This window comes from Xenopus laevis, chromosome 5L (genome assembly GCF_017654675.1).
Source record: "Xenopus laevis strain J_2021 chromosome 5L, Xenopus_laevis_v10.1, whole genome shotgun sequence".
Taxonomy (NCBI): Eukaryota; Metazoa; Chordata; class Amphibia; order Anura; family Pipidae; genus Xenopus; species Xenopus laevis.
In genome coordinates, this window is record NC_054379.1 from 105,576,202 (window position 1) to 105,599,439 (window position 23,238).

Here is a 23,238-nt window from a genome sequence, read left to right on the forward strand (position 1 = left end):
TTTTTTTCTTCTTTTCTGTCATAGCACCACTGGCAGCATTATACAGCCTCCCTTTCCATAGGGCAGGGCCACATGGGGAGATTTAGTCGCCTGCCGACTAATCGCCTCTTCTTCGGGAAGACAATATTCCCAAACTGCCTTCCACCTGTTATAATGAGAAAACTACAGCGCAAGGACACTCGCGGCACTTCGATTTCCGAAGTGGCGTCATATGAGAAAACTTTGGAAGTCGAAGCACCGCAAGTGCATTGGTGCAGGCGATTTTTCTTTTTAACCCGGGGGAAGGCAGTTCGGGGAGATTGTCACCCTGAAGAAGAGGCGATTAGTCGCCAGGCGACTAAATCTCCCCAAATCTGCCCGTGTGCCCCTGCCCTAACAGTGAAGAAGCATTTGCATTGCTTCTGGTTACAATTCCATTCCATTGTTTTGTTTTGTGTAAAAAAAAAAAAAAAAAATTAAAGACCCCCTCACCACCACAATATCGTGTGCCATTTAATTGTAAAGGGATAATACCTTTTCTGAGAGAACATACCAAACTGAGTTTTCCCTGTTAATTTAAATGTACCTTTCACCTGGCCATAGACCCGCAGATATTATCGTTAGCCGACAGAAATCTTCTAACCTTTCCAATCAACTAAACAACTGATATCTATGGCACAAAAAATGCCAAGACAAGCCAGACACACAGTCTAGAAATCGCACTAAACAAAGATTCGTACAACTTTGTTTGAATCTATGGCCAGTGTCTCTGTAAGCTAGCTCATATCTATTGGCACCAAAAATTTTAGTTTTACCAAAAACCAATTGGCATTGCTTAGAATCACAAAGCCTGTCTGCAATATCCACAATAATCTCTATATTCTTCATTAAGGAGGGCCTTATTACAAATATGTTATGTGTATAAATCACACTCATGTTTTGTGCAAAGTGCATAACCTTGCATTTAAGAATTGTATCCGTTTTTTGGTCTAAATCTTTCAGGGATCGGTCAGTAGCATTATTATGTGTCTGCTTAATCCGTGGTACCTATACTGTAAATAATTGAAAAAGGAGTGACAAATAAAGATGATGTCCACAGAAGTTTATGATTTAAGAAACTGCTGGCTTATAGGCCATCAAAACCATTGGAGAGCCATTCAACCCTAGTGCCCCTTGCTGGGCATCCCAAATATATGACAAGTTATCGAAAATGTGCAAATATTCACAATTTTTATGACTGTATCCAGGGTTATTTAGCAGAAGTCTTTTCTGGATTGTAGCTGAATGTCTTTGGTTTTCTCTTATAATCCAGAAATATATCTTGTGCAATCAACCCACTACCAACAAAATATTGAACAGTGTTGTGCAGACCATGCAAACCTATATGGCTTCATTTTCCTTTTTAATTTTTCCTCTGACCACTTTTCCTGTATAACTGATTTGCACTTGGCGAATAGCTTAAACAGAAATGTTTCTGTACACCATCTGCCCTTCCTGTTATTTGACTGATGACTATGCATTGCGATTCTGCAGATCACGTGTTCTCAATGGAATCGAATTAATGTTCATTCGGCACAAAATGTGGTTGTTTGTCTATACCTGCAGCAAAGGCATCCATTATATGTCATACTTATTTATGAGCATTAGATGATTTTGCAATGGCGCAGTACAAAGCAATCCATAGTAATGTAAAGACGAGAGTTAGGGGTAGGTTTACATTGGGAAAAATTAGTTACAATTTATTCCTTTTAAGATTGCATTAATCCTGGATAGGAAAATGACATTAGTATCTGATACCAGGGGTTACTGAACTGATAATCTTTAAAAAAAACTTCGACTTCAATACTTCGCCAAATTAAACCTGCCGAAGTGCTATGTTAGCCTATGGAGACCTTCTACAACCATTTTCTAAATCTTTCAATTCGAACGATTTAATCGTGCAATTGAACGATTTTACTTTGATCGTTCGATGGCCAAATTCGGTGAAAAATACTTCGATATTCAAATTTAATGTATTTTGAAGTATTTTACACTACGAAATTCGACCCTTGATAAATCTGCCCCCTAGTGTTTAAGACAAAGTAAGATGGTAGCAATGATGTAGCTTGCTTACAGATACAAATGTAATGGAGATTTAACACTAAAAAGGAATGACAGACATGAGAATTAAAGACAGACATTAGAATTTATAGAAGGTGTCATGCAGTTTGTGACTTTTTTCTCTAATATTCTTTATACTATTTGAGTTACTTTTTTGTGTTTATATACATTTTAACTGTACCGGTAACCTAATTATGAATAGATTATGCTTCAAAATGATGCTTGCGGTATAGCAAGCAGATTACTTTTTACTACATTTTCTCTGTATTGGTGTCACTCTAGATAAACTACAATACCCTGGAGCAGATGTGGTGTTTGCCTGTGCAAATCCAATATCTGCACTGTGTCCTCTGTGATTGCATTGCCATTTAAGTCCTTGGCATGGTTGCTGTCTGGCAGCATTGGCATTATGCCAGCTAAGAAAGCATATTGCGAGCCTTAAGATCTTACTCATTATCCGTGTTATTCTTCCCTACATTCCATTAAATCAGAATCAGTGATGTTTAGACAAGGCACGATCGACAGTACTGTCCATTAAAGGAATTGTTCAGTATAAAAATAAAAACTGGGTAAATAGTCTGTGCAAAATAAAAAATGTTTCTAATATAGTTAGTTAGTCAAAAATGTAATGTATAAAGGCTGGAGTGACTGGATTAGAACACGACTTCCTGCTTTTTTCAGCTCTCTAACTCTGAATTAGTCAGTGACTATAAGGGGGACCTCATGGGACATAATTGTTCAATGAGTTGCAATTGATCCTCAGCATTCAGCTCAGATTCAAAAGCAACAGTTATGACCAATGTGCCCCCCCCCCCCCGTCAAGTCTCTGACTGGTTACTGCCTGGTAACCAGTCAGTGGAAACCAAGAGAGCTCTGGCTATTATGTTATAAATATGTTATATATGCATCAGTTTACGTTTATCTAGCAATTTGTTGCTTGCTTTAGTGAATAGTTTGGTATGTCCATTTTATTGCTATTGATGTCTGTTAGATGACCAGACTCAGAGATTCTTCTGTCTTTAACTTGTCTTAATTAATCAATTGCTGGCCCTCACCCATGTGACCCTCTTGCTGTATATCAGGACGTTCATTCTAGGGGAAGCATAGCAGGGGTGAGCATGGCAGGAGAGCTATGGCAGATTTAACAACTTAAGTCCATCAAGTTAAAGTACAGAAAGTTTAAGTACAACATATAGAGTTAGACAGAGTTGGACAGCAGTTGGATCAGAGTTGAATTGGAATCTCCAAGCAAACATTGGACATCACTGCTCAACAATTCTTCTATCAACAAGATAAACCGGATTATACTGTCCAACTATGTTTAATCTGATTGCCTTCTTTTTCTCTCTCTCCTCTATACTTGCATATATCCTCTGCACTCCAACATCCATCAAACTATCCTGAAATTGAAATCTCCTCTTCACTGCTCCCATCACCCTCTCTCAATCTAAGCACACTATCTTGTATTGTTAAATCTATTATCCCCTCTCATCCCATCAAACAATACACTGCTCGCACTGTCAAATCTAGGTCACACCTTGTCTCACTCTCATTATTACTGTTACTTGCAGCTGGGGATATCTCCCCAAACCCTTGTCCAACTCACTCATTTGTACCCTCACTTATTCCTACTCTCAGGCATTCAACAAGGTCTTTTCCAGTGTCTCAGACTTTACGCACTTCTAATATTGCAAACCTAATTCACATAAAACCAGCACCCTCCCTGCCTTTCTCATGTGCCCTCTGGAATGCACGGTCAATCTGCAATAAACTAACAGCAGCCCATGACCTCTTTATAGCTAAATCCCTCACCTTCTTGCAATCACTGAAACATGGCTCTCCCCCTCAGACACTGCTTCACCTGCTGCCCTCTGCTATGGAGGCTTCTCACTTACTCACACTCCTAGACCGGATGGCCGTCATGGCGGTGGGGTGGGATTTCTTCTCTCCCCCAAATGTAGGTTTCAAAATCTAACTACACCGACTTCGCTCTCCTTCACTTCTTTTGAAATCCACAGCATACGTTTGTTTTCTCCAATCTCTCTGCGTGTTGCTGTCATATATCGCCCCCCAGGTCCCTACTCCACCTTCTTGGATCACTTTGCTGCCTGGCTTCCATACTTTCTCTCCAGTGAGACACCTGCTCTCATTTTAGGGGACTTCAACATCCCCATTGACAACTCTGTTTCTGCTGCCACCTCTAAAATTCTCTCTCTAACAGCTTCTTTTGGTCTCTCTCAGTGGACCGACTCACCTACCCACATCGAGGGTCATGCTCTTGACCTTATATTCTGCCACTCATGCTGCCCATCCAACTTTATTAACTCTCCCTACCCTCTGTCTGACCATCTTCTACTCTCCTTTCAGATACTGCTTTCACCTGCACCTTCACAACCATCTCTCTCTACCCACACGTACAGAAACCTTAATGCCTTTGAACCACAACAATTATCAACAGTATCAGCACAATCCATATCTCATATTAATACTCTCTCCTGTCCCAATATGGCAGCTTCTCTCTACAACGATGCCCTTTCAACAGCAGTTGACTCCCTTGCACCTTTTACCACCCGTCACAGCCGGCCAGCTAAACCCCAACCCTGGCACACTAGTGTAACACGGTACCTCAGAAGATGTAGTAGATCAGCTGAGCGACGGTGGAGAAAGTCACGAACTGATCCTGACTTCATCCACTTCAAATTCATGCTCTCCTGCTATAACCGAGCTCTATCATTAGCCAAAGAACAATACTTCTCTTATCTAATATCTACTATGTCCTCCAAACCACAGCAGCTGTTTGCCACATTTAACTCACTCCTATGCCCCCCTCCACCTATTAATGTTACCGCCCAAGACCTTGCTCATTTCTTTAATGAAAAAATCGATCTCATTAGGCTGAGCATACCGTCCGACAACAATCTCGGACCAACGTGCAGTCCACTCAGATCTACTTTGCACTCCTTCACCCCTGCAACTCTAGATGAAGTTAGCAAACTTCTAGCCAGCTCAAAACCCACCACCTGCTCCCTTGACCCCATACCCCCTCGCCTTCTCCACCCAATCTCTGATACACTCTCTCCTGCACTTACCCACCTATTCAATCTTTCACTCTCTAGTGGTACCTTTCTATCATTATACAAACAAGCACTAATCACTCCTATCCTCAAAAAACCTTCCCTTGATCCCAGCTCTCCCACTAACTATCGACCGGTCTCCCTTCTTCCATTCGCATCCAAATTACTAGAAAGGCTTGTTTACAAACGCCTGATCCAGCATCTCACTCACAACTCCCTCCTCGACCCCTTGCAATCTGGCTTCCGCCCATCACACTCGACTGAAACTGCACTCACCAAAGTAACCAATGATCTTCTATTGGCAAAGTCTAAAGGTCATTATTCCATTCTAATCCTTCTAGATCTCTCTGCAGCCTTTGATACAGTTGACCACACACTCCTCCTTGACATTCTACACTCATCTGGCATTCGGGACACTGCTCTTTCATGGTTTACATCTTATCTGTCTGACCGTTCCTTTAAAGTTTCCTTCTCTAAAGCTGGCCATAGATGTACAGATTTTCAACAGATCCAATCCACATCGTGAGACCAAGATCTTCTGAGAACCATCGTACGAACGTTCGAACTGTCCATCAACTAAAACGACCAATTTACCAGGAAAACAAAGGGGAGCTGCCTGCTTGGCCCTGCAAACATCCATAGATTGTACTGGGACCGACAAAGATTTTTTAACCTGGCCGATCAATTTCCTGGCAAATGTCGGACGAAAAATCGTAAGATGTTCGATCGTTTGAATCCCACTAACCGCACGATAATTTGACGAATCGGTCGGGCTGCGCTGAAATCGGTCGTTTCGCAAAGAAGAATCGTCGCGTCTATGGGGGCCTTTACTCTACTTCTACTACTTTCCCACTCTCTGTTGGAGTTCCTCAAGGCTCTGTTCTTTGCCCCCTGCTGTTCTCGCTCTATACAACTTCACTAGGAAAACTCATTCAGTCATTTGGACTTCAGTATCACCTTTATGCTGACGACACCCAACTCTACTTGTCTACTCCTGATCTTTCTAATTCTGTCCTTTCCCAAGTCATAGACTGTCTATCTGCTGTCTCCTCCTGGATGTCACAGCGCCACCTGAAACTGAACCTTTCTAAAACAGAACTCATCCTATTTCCTCCAAGATCTTCCCCTGTCCCTCAGATATCACTCACCGTAAACAACACCACCTTTCATTCCACCACACAGGCACGCTGCCTAGGAGTCATCTTAGACTCTCATCTGTCTTTTTCACCACACATTCAAACACTTGCAAAATCTTGCCGTATTCAACTGCGCAACATTGCTCGAATACGGCCCTATCTCAGTTCAGAATCTACTAAAACACTGATTCAGTCTCTCATCATCTCCCGCCTTGATTACTGCAACTTACTCCTCACAGGTATTCCAACAAGTCACCTTTCACAACTCCAATCTATTCTAAAAGGTGGCTGCTAGACTCATTCATCTAGCTCGCCACTCAACATCAGCTGCTCCCATATGTATGTCCCTTCACTGGCTCCCGATCTCTTCTAGAATCAAATTCAAATTACTTACACTCACATTCAAGGCCCTTAACAATGAAACCCCTCCCTATATTTCATCTCTAATCTCCAAATACACTCCTTCGCGAAACCTACGCTCTGCTTCTGATCTTCGCCTCACTTCTCCTCTGGTCACTTCTGCCCATTCACGTCTACAAGACTTCTCTCGGGCTTCTGTTTTTCTCTGGAACTCTCTGCCACAAGCTGTCAGACTTTCTCCTTCTTTCCAAACTTTCAAGCGCTCCTTAGACCCATCTGTTTAAAGAGGCCTATTCGATGTACCTTAATTAATCATTGCTGTATCAAAAATAACAAATTGTTTATACAATCCTAATGTCTCAATTGTACCTTAACCTTTTAGTTTGTAAACCCTATTGTACGCTGTAATCCTTGTCTGTTATCCACCATTTATTCCCTGTTTGCTATAACTGCAGTAAAGCACTGCGTATCTTGACAGCGCTATATAAATTGATGATGATGATGATGTTAGACAACCAGTCACTCCAGCCGTTATACATTACATTTTTGGCTAACTAACTATAGTAAAACATTTTTTATTTACACAGTTTTTATTTTTATACTAAACCATTCCTTTAAATAATCAGATTTAAATTAAGGTTAGAAAATAGGGCTGATATTTCTTAATGGTGTTTTATAGCGGTGAAAATAGGTTAGTTGATATGTTTCTCAAATTAGAGACTTAGTTGAGCTAGTATGACAAATCCATAGGGAAAAAAATGTTCCTTATTGCTCAGTGTTTCCATGTGGCTACGTGCTTGTGGAATACATTATGTCTGTGTTGCACAGAGTTAATCCATATCAACAAGTAAAACAAAACTGAAAAGCAGTCAATCGGGCATGCATTTCTGTGTTTTAGTGTTTATATTCTGGGTGCTGTCAAAAGTCTAAAAACCTCTACCTTTTTGTGTGTGTTGTGTTTATTAAAATCACTCTTAGAGCACTTTCTCTCCTGTCCGTACAGCCATATCACTTCTACATAATTTGCTTTGATTGAATAAATATAAACTATATTTCTCTCTTTCCAAAAACCCTGTGACCCCCATGATGGCAATAAAATGTAGAGAGAGTGAGAGCATAGCATTCAGAAACTACAGTCTTTGCAACACAATATATATAGCAACCAGCAGATTTGTATGATAGGGAAGGAATTTTTGCAGCTGCTAGGGTTTTGGCTGTGACAGACACCAATCAGAACTCTGCTACCCATTCCCATTCCATAGGTCACTTTAGCTCCACTGACAATTTATAGGAATTGGAGCCTCTCAGCATGCTTTGCTTCTTATTCAAGTGTATGAGAAGTGAATTAGGCGAGTGTAGAATATGGTAGCTATACATAGATATTTCCTAATCTTTCTTGAGCTCTGTTGAAAATAATGTCACATTAAGGAAGGAGCATGTGCTGTGGTCATGTGTCCCTGACTTTTGACAAATTTAGTCAGTGATTGGTGACCGCAATTTCCTTAGAATGCAACCTATATTCTATCCTGCTGTCACTTCTTATTTCCCACACTGGGCTCTTCTGTTGTGCTGTGTTATTGTTTTACTGTTTTATTTCTAACCCTTTCTTTCATTGCTGTCACTGTCCTTTTCCTTGCTGGTACCATCTCTTTCCATCTCATCCTCCCATTGGCTGCTGTAGCAATAGGTAAGATCACGGTTGCACATAGATTCATAGCGACTGCTGTATGCTTGTGCCAATTCTACTTTTATATTTTGAGATGTTCTGTTTTCAACCAGTGACAACCATTCTCTATCCAGATACTATATTTAATTTCTGTATATTGGCCTTCGAAAGCAATACACCACATTGTAAATATCTATTAACTGCTAAAATGTTGTAGAACCAAAATCAGTATAAAAGGTTTTACCACAGTTTATTTCAGCTGCAGCAAGTTATGCAGCTGGGCATTCAGGTTGTCAGAATTTTTTTTTCCCCCCCCCCCCCGTCTGTTTTCTCTATTTTGCACTTTGATACAGAGCATCTTGCTGTTCATAGTTGCCCGCACTGCAGAGTTCTCTGGCAGAAAAGGGTTCTTTTTCTTTAGCAACAACTACAAAATATATATTCTATCATAACAGACAACCTGCAAATTTTGCCCCTTTAAAGTTTTGGACCTTTAATTCAGTTCATGTTTTAACAATAACCCATGCACAATACTTATACCCAGAATCATCACAAATTATAAACCCATTTTCTTATGGTTAACCTTTTTTCACCAGAAGAGCTATTAATGTGGTGCACAGTTTCACAATTATTAAAAAAAAAAAAAAAGAAAAATTCCATAGTTCATTTTAATTCTCTTATCTGCAGGCGGAATGCTGTGGATGCCTTCCGTGTTAATGTCATCCATGCCCGGCAGCAAGTGCGCTCGCCTGTCACTAACATCGCCCGTACAAGTTTCTTTCACGTTAAACGTTCAAACATCTGGCTAGCTGCAGTCACCAAACAAAATGTCAACGCTGCCATGGTCTTTGAGTTCCTTTACAAAATGTGTGATGTCATGACTGCATACTTTGGAAAGATCAGCGAGGAAAACATAAAGAACAACTTTGTGCTGATCTACGAGCTGCTAGATGGTAAGCGAATAATGGCAACCAATTCATTGAAAGGGGGAAAAACAGTTGCCCTTTGGCAGCAATTTACCCATTGTAATAATTGATGTCAGTCGTGCTAATGATTAAAATGCTAATTTTAAAAATAATAGGGATGCCCTGAATCCACTATTTTAGGATTCGGACAAATTCTTTACAAAAGATTTGGACAAATACTGAACCAAACCCTAATTTGTATATTCAAATTAGGTAAATGAGGGGTGAAAAAGAACTCCGCACACATCGACGGTTTACAAATTCTTTTACTTACTTGGTGTGTGACACAGTGTCACATGATTTTTTAGGATTTGGATTCAATTCGGCCGAATCCTGGATTCAGCGCATCCCTAAAAAAAATAGAATTTAATAAGCGGGGAAGACAGGATTTTGTTACGCAAAAGGTTTACAGTTACTGCATGACAGCTTAAAGGAGGTCTTTATTTACTCTAGCATTTCCAAATCACTGCCATAGGTGAGCAAGCAGCATAGTTAGCTGTTAACTTTTGTCCAAATAAAGGCCCATATCTCATATGGTCTTCACTATTTTGCAGAAATCCTAGATTTTGGTTACCCTCAGAATTCTGAAACAGGAGCACTAAAGACTTTCATCACCCAACAAGGGATTAAAAGTCAGGTAAGAGCATAAATGAATAGCACTCGGATATCTGTACTTGTCTTTATATGACTGCCCTTGTTTTCTGGCAATCTTGATGTATACAAAAATCTATTTCAAGGTATCAGATTCTCCTTAAAAATGCACCCTATTACATGGAAAGCAAAAGATAGGGTTGATTACAGATGCCTTTAGTAGCCCCAGGCTACTCCTTAAGAAGTAGTATTTGAGTTCTTAGGAGAAGGAAAGTCCTTTTATACTTTTATACTCACCCCAAGTGATTGCATTTACTTACCTGAACCTCGGACCGATGCTCCTATAAGAGGATTTTTCCAGTGAGCACCACAGATATATCATCTTCCTGCATTTTCTTTCTTCTCGTGGCTGTGCATGCGATGTAGATTGAAACACTGACCTTAGCAAAAAAGCCAGCTATTTCGTTCTACTGGGCATGCGTATGCCCCGGGAAATTTGAAGAAAGAAAAAGCGGGAAAACAATCGCTCCGTGGTTCCTGCTGGAATAACCCCGGGGCGGTGCAGTTTTATCCTGATAGGTGCACCGGCCCGGGATGTTGGGTAAGTAATTGCAATCACTTAAAGTTAGGCACTCCCAAGTAAAAATGGCTTTCCTTCTCGTTTAATACAACATTAATATTCCAATTCACTGTAGCCAATGCAGTTTTAATCAACTTTACATATAAAGAACTATTATGTTAGTAGTCCACTTTCTACAAAATTGGTGTTGCTTTTCTGTGCTATGTAAATGGTGCTCCTTCCTGTTTTTAAAATGTCTCCACTAGTTTTACTTAGGAACTAATTGTGCCTTTCAGCCTTAGTAGTTTCCAGTGACTCTAACTGGACTTTTCTTGTTTTTGTTCCTGTTTAACCTGATGCGCTTCTCTGCACCCCTTACATATTCATCCTGTTGCTTCTTCACCTTTCTGCGTGTGGCTGGACCTCTGTAGCATCAGGTATGCGTAGTTCTTATGAAGTGCATTTGCAAGTTCATATGTTAGATCTGTTATAACCATCTTCCTTGTTATGTTTTGTGTGTTGTTTTTTTGGTTAAGGTTTGCGTGTAGGCATCATAGCATATGCATTACTGACTCTTTTTCAGTGTAGTGAATTGTAACAGCTACTGTTGATTTTTTTTGATGTTGGTACTACATAAGGAGACTTGTTAATGACTACATTTATGGATGGCAAATGTTCCTGCATATTTTTACTTTCCAGTAATGTGGGGAAAATATTTCACTGTAAGATCACCCATATAGCCCAGTAGCTACTAGTTATTAATTGTGCATTTATCCTCTACTGGTTGCTGAATTCAAGAATATACACAGGACACACCAGCACAACATGGATACTCCTAGCAGGCTTCAACCTTGCTCGTTTATTTGCGGATGCAACGTTTCGGGGCGTGACCCCTTTCTCAAGTCATGCTTGCATCCGCAAATAAACGAGCAAGGTTGAAGCCTGCTAGAAGTATCCATGTTGTGCTGGTGTGTCCTGTGTCTACGCTGAATCTGAGGTCGTCCAATTCCTCTAACACTTAGCACCTGGAGTTCCTGCTATTACGGACGGCCAGGGTGTGCGAGTGTAAGTTTTTCTTCTTTTGAATTCAAGAATATAACTTTTCTTTCTGTTTTTTCAGACCAAGGAGGAGCAGTCTCAGATTACCAGCCAGGTGACTGGTCAGATCGGGTGGAGACGTGAAGGAATTAAGTATCGTCGAAATGAGCTGTTCTTAGATGTGTTAGAGAGTGTCAATCTGCTAATGTCTCCTCAAGGTGAGACTGAAGTGTTGTGGCAATTTTGTGTCTATCTGAAAGCCAGCATCTAGACAAGGCCTGTAAAGAGTGCTTGTAACTCCTTAGTTCTTTCGCAGTAAATTATACATTTGGGGCAGACTTAGTAAGGATTGAGTTGTGTTTTCTTGGTTATTTTTTTGGTCAAAAATTCAGGTAAAAAAGGAAGGCTTAAATTTTTGGAATTTATTATACCCTAACCCTGGAAATAGCTGGAATTGAAAAAAACACATATACTGCCATTGACTTATACATGACCTCAACAGGTTTCAGCTGAAGTATTTTAGGATTCAGGCTTTTTGGAGCTTCAGGGCATTATAAATCGAGTTTTTTTTTTTATAATCCCCAAAAATTTGAGTTTTTACTGAACTACCCTTGAAAAACTCGACCTTTAATAAATAACCCCCTGAGTGGTATGCTAAAAGTTTGCCTATAGTAGAACAGAATTTTATAGGTAATGGGTAAGCATTATAGCAGTTTACTATCAATTTAATGAGAACCTATCAATAAAAAATGCCCTTTTTCTGTGCGGGTGGGTTACCAGATTAATTTAAAAAGCAGGGAATGGCTTATTTGCCTCTCCTTGGATTTGTTAATGTGATTATTTTTGAATTACTTTCCATTTTGTGTTGTACATTTGTGTGCGATATGGAGACGGCAAAGAAATGTAACAAAGCAAGACACTTAGGGGCGGATTTATTTGTTTTTTATGGTCCAAATTCGTATTGTGAATTATCCAAACTCAATTCGAATTTCGAGGTTTATCAAACTCTGGCCCTTTAAAAATCGATTTAGTCTATTTGCCACCTAAAGTTTTCGAGTCGGTAAAATTTGTGTGAGTTTTAAATTAGATTTTTTTATTAAATAACCCCCCAATCGAATTTCAATTATATTCAAATTTATTTTAGTTTGAAAAAACTCAATGAATTCGAAATTCGACCTTTGATAAATGTGCCGCTTACTGTATGAAGGTATTGGCTATGATAATAAATCATTCATAATCTGAGTAAATTTATAAAATCTGATGTCTAAAATGGTATTTAATAGAGACTAGATAAATAATTCACAGAAATCTACCGAGCTCCACAGATATTTGTTCTTATACAATAAAGTATTAAAAGTAAGTCAAATTGTGCACACAGTACCATCTGAGTAATGGCAGTTTCTTTATTCTATGTAGCAAAACTATAATGTCTAATCCCTACCCTCTCATGGTTACAGGGCAGGTACTTAGCGCTCATGTGTCTGGGCGTGTGGTGATGAAGAGCTACCTCAGTGGAATGCCAGAGTGCAAGTTTGGAATGAATGATAAAATAGTAATTGAGAAACAAGGCAAAGGAACCGCCGATGAGACTGGCAAAACGTGAGTATTAATTGGTTAGGAAGGTGAATTTGCTCAGTGTGATACTTCCCTCGTCTTTACAATGTAGATGGGTAGAGTGCATCTTGAGCTGTCTGTGGTTTGCATGTATAGGCTCTTTAATTCAAATCCGCATATTTCATGGAAGTGCCTGAACACCTTTGAAACACTGGAATGAAAGCTGACTAAAGGGATACTGTTATGGGAAAACATGTTTTTTATAAAATGCATTCATTAATAGTGCTGCTCCAGGAGACTGCTGCACTGAAATCCATTTTTCAAAAGAGCAAACAGATTTTTTTTTTTTTTATCTAATTTTGAAATCTGACATGAGAATAACATTTTAAATGGTAGAATGAATTACTTGCAATATACACAGTGTAATTTAGTAATAAAAACTACCATAAAAATCATAACCGAATCCCTTAAACCTTTTTTTTTTTTGTAGAGGACACTCTATTTTGGAAACATTGCCTTAAACCTTATTAAATTATTGTAAGTCCTTCTTATGAGAATGTATTTTATCCCTTGCCCAATGTGTAATCTCTAATCAGCCATGGTGTAAAACCTGACCAATTTATTCCATGGCAACGTCAGTTGATTTTGAAAAGGCTAATGCCATACGAAGCTATTTATTTTTCTTTGAAATGTAGTGGCAAACAAACATGAAATATTCTTCAATTATTTCCCATCTTGGACTGTGTAAACTGCCACAAGTACAGGTTACATGCATACATGTTGCATCAACAAGTCTCACTATACTGGACCTGGTCAGATTGTCTATGGTGTAAGCAGTGGCTCTAGACCCCAAAAATCACTTAATTTATTCTTATTCTTTCATATTTACATTAATATTCAAATGTTAGCAGTTTCTGACGATATCTCAAATACCACTTAAAGGGCTAGTTCACCTTCAAATAACTAGTTGTTTTCTGACAGATCACTAGAAATAACGACTTTTTCCAATTACTTTCTATTTTCTATGCGTGACGGTTTTTCTAATATTGAAGTGTAAAGTGTAATTTTTCACCTTCTAAAGCAGCTCTGGGAGGGGGGGGGTTGCCGACCCTGTACCAAATGGATACATTTAGTTGATACATTTAGGGACAGATTTACTAAGCTCGAGTGAAAAATTTGAATGGAAAAAAATTTGAATTTCAAAGTATTTTTTTGGGTACTTTGACCATCAAATTGGTCAAATTTGATCGAATCGAATGATTCGAACAATTCAAAGTAAAAATCGTTTGACTATTCGACCATTCGATAATCAAAGTACTGTCTCTTCAAAAAATACTTCTACTTCCTACTTCACCACTTTAAACCTACCGAGGTGCAATGTCAGCCTATGGGGACACCAGCACTTTTCTAAGTTTTTTTTTTTTTTTTTTTGGTCGAATAAAAATCCTTCGATCGAACGATTTGTGCTAAAAATCCTTCGAAATCGAAGGATTTTACTTTGAGGGTTGAATTCGAGGGTTTTTAACCCTCAAAATCCGACCCTTGATAAATCTGCCCCTAAGTTGATACATTTCTTATCATTGTCCCTGCTGGGTAGAATCTCTGGGTTTCATTACAGGCAGCTGTTAGAATTGATACAATAGTTACTAATACTCCAGAGATGCTCCTGAGAAATGTATCAGATAAATGTTGCAAAATTGTAACAGTTTAGAGTCTGCACCTGAATTACTGAGCTGCCAGACTCAAACACCAGAGACACGAACATTCAACTTTAAGCTTAGATTGTGGAAAAACAGAAAAATATAAATAATGGAAAGTAGTTGAAAAAGGTCATTATTTCTGGGGAGCAATCTGAAAACAACTGAACTGAAAAAAGTGTTTGGAAGGTGAACAACCCCTTTAAAACAGAAAACTGCTCAGTGGACTGCTATGATCTATAATTTACAATTCATTTTTGGGTCTTAAAATACCCTTAAGCATTGTAATGATTTGTCCCTGTGTTTTTTGTCTTTGTCCCTTTTTATTTTTTTAATTTTTTTAAATTGTCAACATAGGCGACTCTGGGTTGGTTTTCTCTGGTAAAGTGCAACAGGAACCACATTTAATGAGAATCCATGCAATCAAAATGGCCTTGCTCCCCCAAATGTTATATGTATTTTGCATATTTAGATTTGGCTTATATTAAAGGAACAGTAACATCAAAAAATGAAATTGTTTTAAAGTAATACAAATATAATGTAGTGTTGCCCTGCACTGGTAAAACTGTTGTTTTTGCTTCAGAAACACTACTATTGTTTATATAAATAAGCTGCTGTGTAGCAATAGGGCAGCTATTCATAGAAGAAAAGGCTCAAGTTACACAGCAGATAGCAGATAAACTCTGTAGAATATAATGTTATCTGTTATCCACTAGTTATCCTGTGCCATATAGCCCTTTTTCAATTTCTGCCATCGCTACTCAGCAGCTTGTTTATATGAACTATAGTAGTGTTTCTGAAGCAAACAGATCAGTTTTACCAATGCAGGGCAACACTACATGATATTTTCATTACTTTAAAACACTTTTATTTTTTGGTGTTACTGTTCCTTTAAGCATAGGTATATATTCCCCTTTAATAATCTCTCATGGGTTATCTGAGCGTTAACATATGTAATATGTGAATCTTACCTATACTTCAATTGCAGGGGAAAACAATCAATTGCCATTGACGACTGTACATTCCACCAATGTGTCCGGCTTAGCAAATTTGACTCTGAGCGCAGCATTAGCTTTATACCTCCTGATGGAGAATACGAGCTTATGAGGTTGGTCTTTATTGCTATCCATAAATTTTATTTTTTTTGAGACAGGGTTGTCATTGCCTTAATTTAAATGCTTTATGAATATAATGTTACAGATATCGAACCACAAAGGACATCATCCTACCATTCCGTGTCATCCCTCTTGTTCGTGAGGTGGGACGTACAAAGCTTGAGGTCAAAGTGGTCATCAAATCTAACTTTAAACCTTCACTTCTGGCTCAGAAGATTGAGGTGAGCAGTAGGAGAGTAAAGTGGGCATCCAGTAATCTAAAGAGGCTTGGCTAAATTGAGCCCAAGTTTTATACAATTGTATGTTTAACACTACTTGTGTATGTTGTCCTTTAAACCTAATGGTAAAGTAAAGGTGCAGTAGCATGACTACAGTATGTATGCATTTTTACTACCAAAGTAAGTGAGTGAGAAAAATAAATTCATACAACGGGGCCAGCCTATAATTAATGTAACATTTTGTGCATTTTTCTAACATTATGGTTTTGCTTGAATTAGGAAATAATAATAATAATAAAAAAAAAAGATTCATATGGAAGAATAATACTGTTGGATCTATTTGACATGCCAGAGCCTGTTTTGAATTTCAGTCCTTAAACATAGCCATTCACTTGTGTGATCAAAATATAAACATTAAATGGGTTTTATATGTTTGAAGTCAGTAATTGTACTAATGAAACAGTCTCCTCCAATTTATATTTGGGTGTGTGTGTCCATAAAATGTCCTTTGTATGGACTCTGTGTATGCAGAGAGGTTGGAAGCCTTCAGTAACTACTACAATAAATTCGGTGTGCACTGGTCTCAATTTCTGCATATAGATGTGGCTTAGATGAAAGATGGTCTCCTCTAGTGGTTAGATGATTATAAAAATGACTTGCACTACCCTGTCTTGGGTGTAGGGGAAACTAATACATAGCTTGAATGAGAGACTGTCATATTAATAGGAGAGAGACTACATAGGATGATAAGTAATAAAAAGTATTAATAACTGACCCCCATTTTCAAGGTGGAAAGAGACAAGAGGAAGACACATAAATCAAAAACTACAAAAAAAGAAATAATGAAGACTTGTTAGGACTAGGGCATTCTAAGATGACCCACCCTTTTAAAACCTGTACAAGGTTTCTAGCAATACAGAATTGTAAAGTTGACGGAAGATTGCATTATATTGTACCTCTGGTTGGCAGGAAAAGGGAGAAGAACTTATAATTTATAACCTGGTTCAAATGTTTTTATACATTTGGGTTATGCATTTTTGTGTCTTTTCACTTTGGGTAGAGGATTATGGCATTGATAAAGGGCTGAAAGATAATGTGGTTATCTCTTTTGTAGGTGAGAATTCCAACTCCACTCAACACCAGCGGAGTACAGGTCATCTGTATGAAGGGAAAAGCAAAGTATAAGGCCAGTGAGAACGCCATTGTCTGGAAGTAAGAATCTCTAATGCACTTTCTGACTTTACAGATCAGGTTTGGGGATGTGAGTGTATGGAACGATGCAAAACAGGTCCACATTGATGGTTCATGCCAGACATTTGCTTCCAACCCCATTTTATGATTTAATACTTTGTAGCAGTGACATGATTTGCCATTTATTTATGCTCCCTTGAGTAGTGTGATAAATGTAAGGACATAGACATAAAAAAGAGGCAATGGATGCCGTACAGCTCCAGAATTATATTTATATAATAACAAATATATATTTGTGAGATTAAAACTTCATTTTTGTTCTCTGGTTAAAATACAGTTTCTCTGTCGTCTTAGGGGGACACAGGGAACCATGGGGTTAAGCTCCATCCTCCAGGAGGCAGGACACTTGAAAATTAATTAATTAAGGGGCGTGCCCTTCAGGCTTTACCCCCTACACTGTACCTTCCTATTCAGTTTTTTAAGTGTCCTGCTCCCGGGAGGTTGGACCGACGTGTGATTCCACGTTCAGCCCATGGCTGATACCCGGGGTGAGGCCTGAAAGCAGGGTTACCTGTCTTTTAATAGGAAGCCCCCTACGAGGTGAAACGCACCGGGGTCACTCTCTAGCTATTGCTATATCGACCACCCAGACGTTGCCTGCACTGACTGATTCAGGGCAGAAGGTTTGGCCGGTGTGGGGGTAAGTGGCACATCTCCTGTATTCTGCAGTAACGTTGCCTTATGGTTTGGGGGCCCCCCCCCTACTGGGCTACCCCCACCCCTGGGGGGGCTACCCCCCTCCTCTCCCCCCCCTCCCCCCTGCTCTCTCTCCCGCTCCAGCACCTGCTCTGCCTGCTCCTCGGCTCCTTCTGCGTCTATTGCGCACTCTGGGCTTGACTCTGGAGGGAGGTGGACGGGTCCGTCTATCTGCGCAATGAAGTGGAACGCAATGCGTTCCACTTCCTCTGTTCGCCGGCGGCCATTTTCTTGGGCGCGAAAGTGAGCGCATGGGCGCACGGGTTGGAACGCAACTTGCGTTCCAGCGGCCATTTTGGAACGGAGATCCGAAGGGAGAGCAGCAGGCAGCTACTCTTTCTGTCTAAAAAAGTCTGGAGGTGATTTAGGCAGTGCCCCTTTCTCTCTACCTTCCTATTCTATGGCAGAAGGTAGGTCAGTGGGACTGTTCACAAGGGCAGGGGGGAAGAAGCCCTTAACAGCACAGGTGAGATACCTTGCTTGCTCAAAATGCCAGAAAAAGTTTCCAGGGGGCCAGGCTGAGCCGCTTTGTGGGTCCTGCTCCTTGGAGCAGGGGGATACTACTGCTCATGGGGGCCTCTCAGCTGCGTCAGCTATGACTGCTCCGCAGACGGTTTCTCAGGATTTAGACTCTGGAGCTGCAGCAGAGCCTCCTCCCCCTCTTTGGGCAGTCCAATTATCTCAATCTCTGGCATCATTACAAGGGTTGCCTGCCATTGCAGATAACCTTGGAAAGGTTCTTGTTCAGCTTAGCCATAAAACTGGCGCCAAGCGTAGACGGGTGAACGACGCAAGAGGGGACACTGTCAACTCTGCTGTGTCTGACGAATCTTCCCCTGAGCTCCACTCTTCTCACTCTGAAGGTGAGGTTGGATCTTCTGACTATTCATCCGCAGATGAGGAAGAACATCAGGATGAGGGAAAGGATCGTGACAGTTTTCATGATGTAGACGGGATTATTAAGGGTGTCCTTGAGGTTCTTAATATATCCCAGAAGCCCAAACAGACAGGAGAGGCATCTAGCCTATTCCAGAGGCAACATAAGTCAGCTGTATGTTTCCCAGAAAATGAACAACTTCAAGGTTTAGTTCAGAATGAGTGGAATTCCCCTGAACACAAGTTTCAGGCGACTAAAAAATTCTCTAAATCATATCCCTTTCCAAAAGAGCTAGTTGATACTTGGTCTAATCCACCATCAGTTGATGCCCCAGTGTCTAGACTGTCAAAGTCCACCACATTACCAGTTACTGACGCAGCAGCATTTAAGGACCCTTCTGACAGAAGGCTAGAGGGGTTCCTTCGTGCAATTTACACCTCTGCAGGGTCAGCTCTACGCCCTTGCCTGGCTTCAGCGTGGGTCTCCAGAGCCATACAGGCATGGTCTGAGTCGCTGGCCAAGGACATTCTAGACGGGGTTCCCCGACAGGAGTTGTTATCGTCGGTACAGACTATTGCTGAGGCATCTAGTTACCTTTGTGACACAACCCTTGATACTTCACAAATTACTGCCCGGACTTCAGCATTGTCCGTAGCAGCACGCAGAACATTATGGCTCAAAAATTGGTCTGCGGACCTTAGTTCCAAAAAGTCACTCACTTCTCTGCCGTTCAAGGGACATCGTCTGTTTGGAGAAGAACTGGAGAAGATTATCTCCCAGGCGACGGGGGGGAAGAGTACCTTTCTCCCACAGACCAGAGGCCGAGCATCTACCTCAAATAGAAGGGGGAAATTTTTTCGTGGCCAAAGTGGCAGATTTTCAAGGCGTAACAATTCTCCACAAAGGTCCCACTTTCGGGCCAAAGTCGGTGAGAAAGGCCGGCCCGCTTGGAAAAACAACAGGCCTCATAACAAACCCTCAGGGGAGAAGCCCGCCTCAGCATGACGGGGCATCACCTCCGGAATCGTTGGATTGGATAGGGGGCAAATTACTTCGATTCCGGGAGGAATGGATGAAGCATTCTTCAGATGCATGGGTCACAGAAATAGTGACAGAGGGTTATCATTTAGATTTCTCAAGCACGCCACCCGGAAGATTCCTCATGTCCAGAGTCCCCCACTGTGCTCAGAAGGCTCAAGCCTTTGTACAATGTATAGAAAAGTTGGAGCGATCCGGGGTAATCAGTCCAGTACCAACCAAAGAGAGATTCTCCGGTTTTTACTCGAACCTATTTACAGTACCAAAGAGGGACGGTTCTCTCAGACCTGTGCTCGACCTCAAGGGTCTCAACAAATTCATCCGATCAGTACGGTTCAAGATGGAAACGTTGAGATCTGTCATTCGAGGGATGGAACAGGGGCAACTGATGATGTCCCTGGACATAAGGGACGCATACCTGCATGTTCCAATTTGGCCCCCCCATCACCGCTACCTACGATTTGCCTTCCAGAACAAACACTATCAATTTGTGGCTCTCCCATTCGGATTGTCGTCCGCTCCCAGGGTTTTCACCAAGTTGATGGCGGTGACAGCTGCAACGTTGAGACTGCAGGGGATTTCCGTGACCCCCTATCTGGACGACCTCCTGTTAAAGGCCAATTCAGAAACGAGGGCCAAGGAGCATCTAAACCAAGCAGTTCGGCTACTCCAGAGTTTCGGATGGACCATCAACTGGTCGAAGTCCAGCCCAGATCCCAGTCACAGGATGATATTCCTCGGCCTGGAATTCGATACGATCACACAGACTGTAACATTACCCATGGACAAGCAGGCCAGGATCAGAGATCAAGTTCAACATCTTCTGTCCAGTCAAAGCACGACAGTACACAAGGCGATGCAAGTACTGGGAACAATGGTTTCAGCCATCGAGGCAGTTCCATTTGCGCAAATACATCTTCGGTCTCTCCAAGCCAACATTCTAGCAACGTGGAAAGGGGGACCTCTATCCCGCCCCATGTCCTTGTCACGTCAGGCGAGGGCGGAATTACAGTGGTGGATGAGATCGGAGAATCTAGCTGCAGGTCAATCGTGGGCAACACCGGAGTGGATTGTGATATCAACAGACGCCAGCCTCCAGGGCTGGGGGGCAACATGGGACGAGCAGTCTGCCCAAGGGCTTTGGTCTCCAGAGGAAGCCAAACTACCAATAAATATTCTAGAGCTGAGAGCGGTAAAATTGGCCCTCGTCCAGTGGACAGACCGATTCAGAGAAAGGCCCATACGCGTCCAAAGCGACAATGCTACGACAGTAGCGTACATAAATCGTCAAGGAGGAACAGGAAGTCGGGCGGCCCTGGCAGAAGCCAGACAGATTCTTCTCTGGGCGGAAAACAACTCAGTGAAATTATCTGCAATACACATTCCAGGAGTGTCCAACACAAAAGCGGACTTTCTCAGTCGGAATCAGCTGGATCCAGGAGAATGGGAACTGCATCCAGAGGCGTTCAATCAGCTGACAGACCAGTGGGGAATCCCCACCATAGACTTAATGGCTTCCAGAAACAATCGAAAAGTACCAAGATTCTTTGCCCGCCGCAGGGATCCGTTAGCAGTGGGGGTGGATGCAATGACTCAGAGCTGGCACTTCAATCTAGCATATGTCTTCCCACCTCTTCCAATGCTACCAAGGGTCCTCAAAAAGATAAAGCAATCTCAGTTGATAGTCATTGTAGTGGCACCGTATTGGCCCCGGAGGACCTGGTTCACCGACCTGCAGGAGATGTCAATAGAACAGCCGATCCGGCTGGACAGCAGACCAGATCTCCTCCTGCAGGGACCCATATTACATCACAATCCCGGACTCTTCGCTTTGACGGGATGGCTGTTGAAAGGTCCATCTGGCGACGCCAAGGGCTAGATGAAGAAGTCATTCTCACTATGATAAAAGCTCGAAAAGCCTCGTCTTCCAAATCATACCACAGAGTGTGGCAGTCTTACCTCAATTGGTGCAAGGAGTCTCATTTTCCATTCCTTGAATTGCAGCTACCACGGATCCTTTCCTTCCTACAAAGAGGACTACAATTCGGTCTTAAGCTCAGCTCGCTCAAGGTCCAGGTGTCAGCCTTGTCAATCCTGTTTCAATCTCGTTTGGCGAATGAAGACTTGATACGCACGTTTCTGCAGGGAGTGGCCCATATCGTGCCGCCATTCCGTACTCCGGTGGCTGGCTGGGATCTCAATGTAGTGTTGGAAGCTCTGCTGGATCCACCATTCGAACCATTGTCTTCTATTTCCGATACATGGGTCACCTATAAGGTAGTGTTCCTCGTGGCGATATCATCGACCAGACGAGTTTCTGAACTTAGTGCCTTATCGTGTGCTCCTCCTTATCTCATATTCCATAAAGATAAAGCCGTTCTTCGTACGCTTCCAACCTTTCTACCCAAGGTAGTTTCAGACTTTCATATGAATCATGAAATTGTGGTTCCTTCTCTATGTCCGGAACCCAAGAATGATAAGGAACGCAGACTTCATAATTTGGACGTGGTCAGAGCATTACGATGGTATGTGGACAGATCTAAATCTTTCCGAAAGTCGCAGGCCCTGTTTGTTATACCATCGGGCCCTCGTCGGGGCCAGGCAGCCTCAAAAGTGACAATATCAAGATGGATCAGAGAATCAATCAAGCAAGCATACTCTGCGAAGGGAAGATCGGCGCCTGAAGGACTTCGGGCTCACTCCACCAGAGCAGTGGGAGCCTCATGGGCTGTGCGAAACTCTGCTTCCTTGGAGCAGATCTGTAAGGCGGCTACCTGGTCTTCTGTTCACACTTTCTCTAAATTTTACAATGTTGACACCTTTTCCTCTGCCGAGGCTGCCTTTGGGCGACAGGTGTTGCATTCAGTAATTAAATAATTTTGCAGTACTCTTGTACATAGTTATAGCTCGCTCCCACCCTGCTGTTTGGGACTGCTTTGTTAAGTCCCCATGGTTCCCTGTGTCCCCCTAAGACGACAGAGAAAACAGGATTTTTGATACTTACCGTTAAATCTGTTTCTCTGTAGTCATAAGGGGGACACAGGGCTTCCCACCCTTGTCGAGCTATTGACATTTGGTCTAGTTTTGTTCAGTTTCACTGTTTACTTTCTGCCTGTGTATTTTCAGTGATTACGTTCGCAGCTTTGGGACAAACTGAATAGGAAGGTACAGTGTAGGGGGTAAAGCCTGAAGGGCACGCCCCTTAATTAATTAATTTTCAAGTGTCCTGCCTCCTGGAGGATGGAGCTTAACCCCATGGTTCCCTGTGTCCCCCTTATGACTACAGAGAAACAGATTTAACGGTAAGTATCAAAAATCCTGTTA

General features: G+C 41.5%; 1 protein-coding gene across 6 annotated transcripts in view; it reads left to right on the forward strand.

The window, feature by feature from the left end:
* ap2m1.L (adaptor related protein complex 2 subunit mu 1 L homeolog) overlaps nucleotides 1-23,238 on the forward strand; it is a 35,746-nt gene that overhangs the window by 9,969 nt on the left and 2,539 nt on the right. For 2 of the 6 annotated variants that reach the window (XM_041562089.1, XM_041562090.1), the window contains 9 exons: nucleotides 8,331-8,336; nucleotides 9,003-9,268; nucleotides 9,835-9,917; nucleotides 10,862-10,867; nucleotides 11,551-11,686; nucleotides 12,926-13,067; nucleotides 15,708-15,827; nucleotides 15,920-16,055; nucleotides 17,167-17,264. In XM_041562089.1, coding sequence (XP_041418023.1) covers nucleotides 8,331-8,336; nucleotides 9,003-9,268; nucleotides 9,835-9,917; nucleotides 10,862-10,867; nucleotides 11,551-11,686; nucleotides 12,926-13,067; nucleotides 15,708-15,827; nucleotides 15,920-16,055; nucleotides 17,167-17,264 — 993 coding nt within the window. 6 annotated transcript variants of the gene reach the window in all.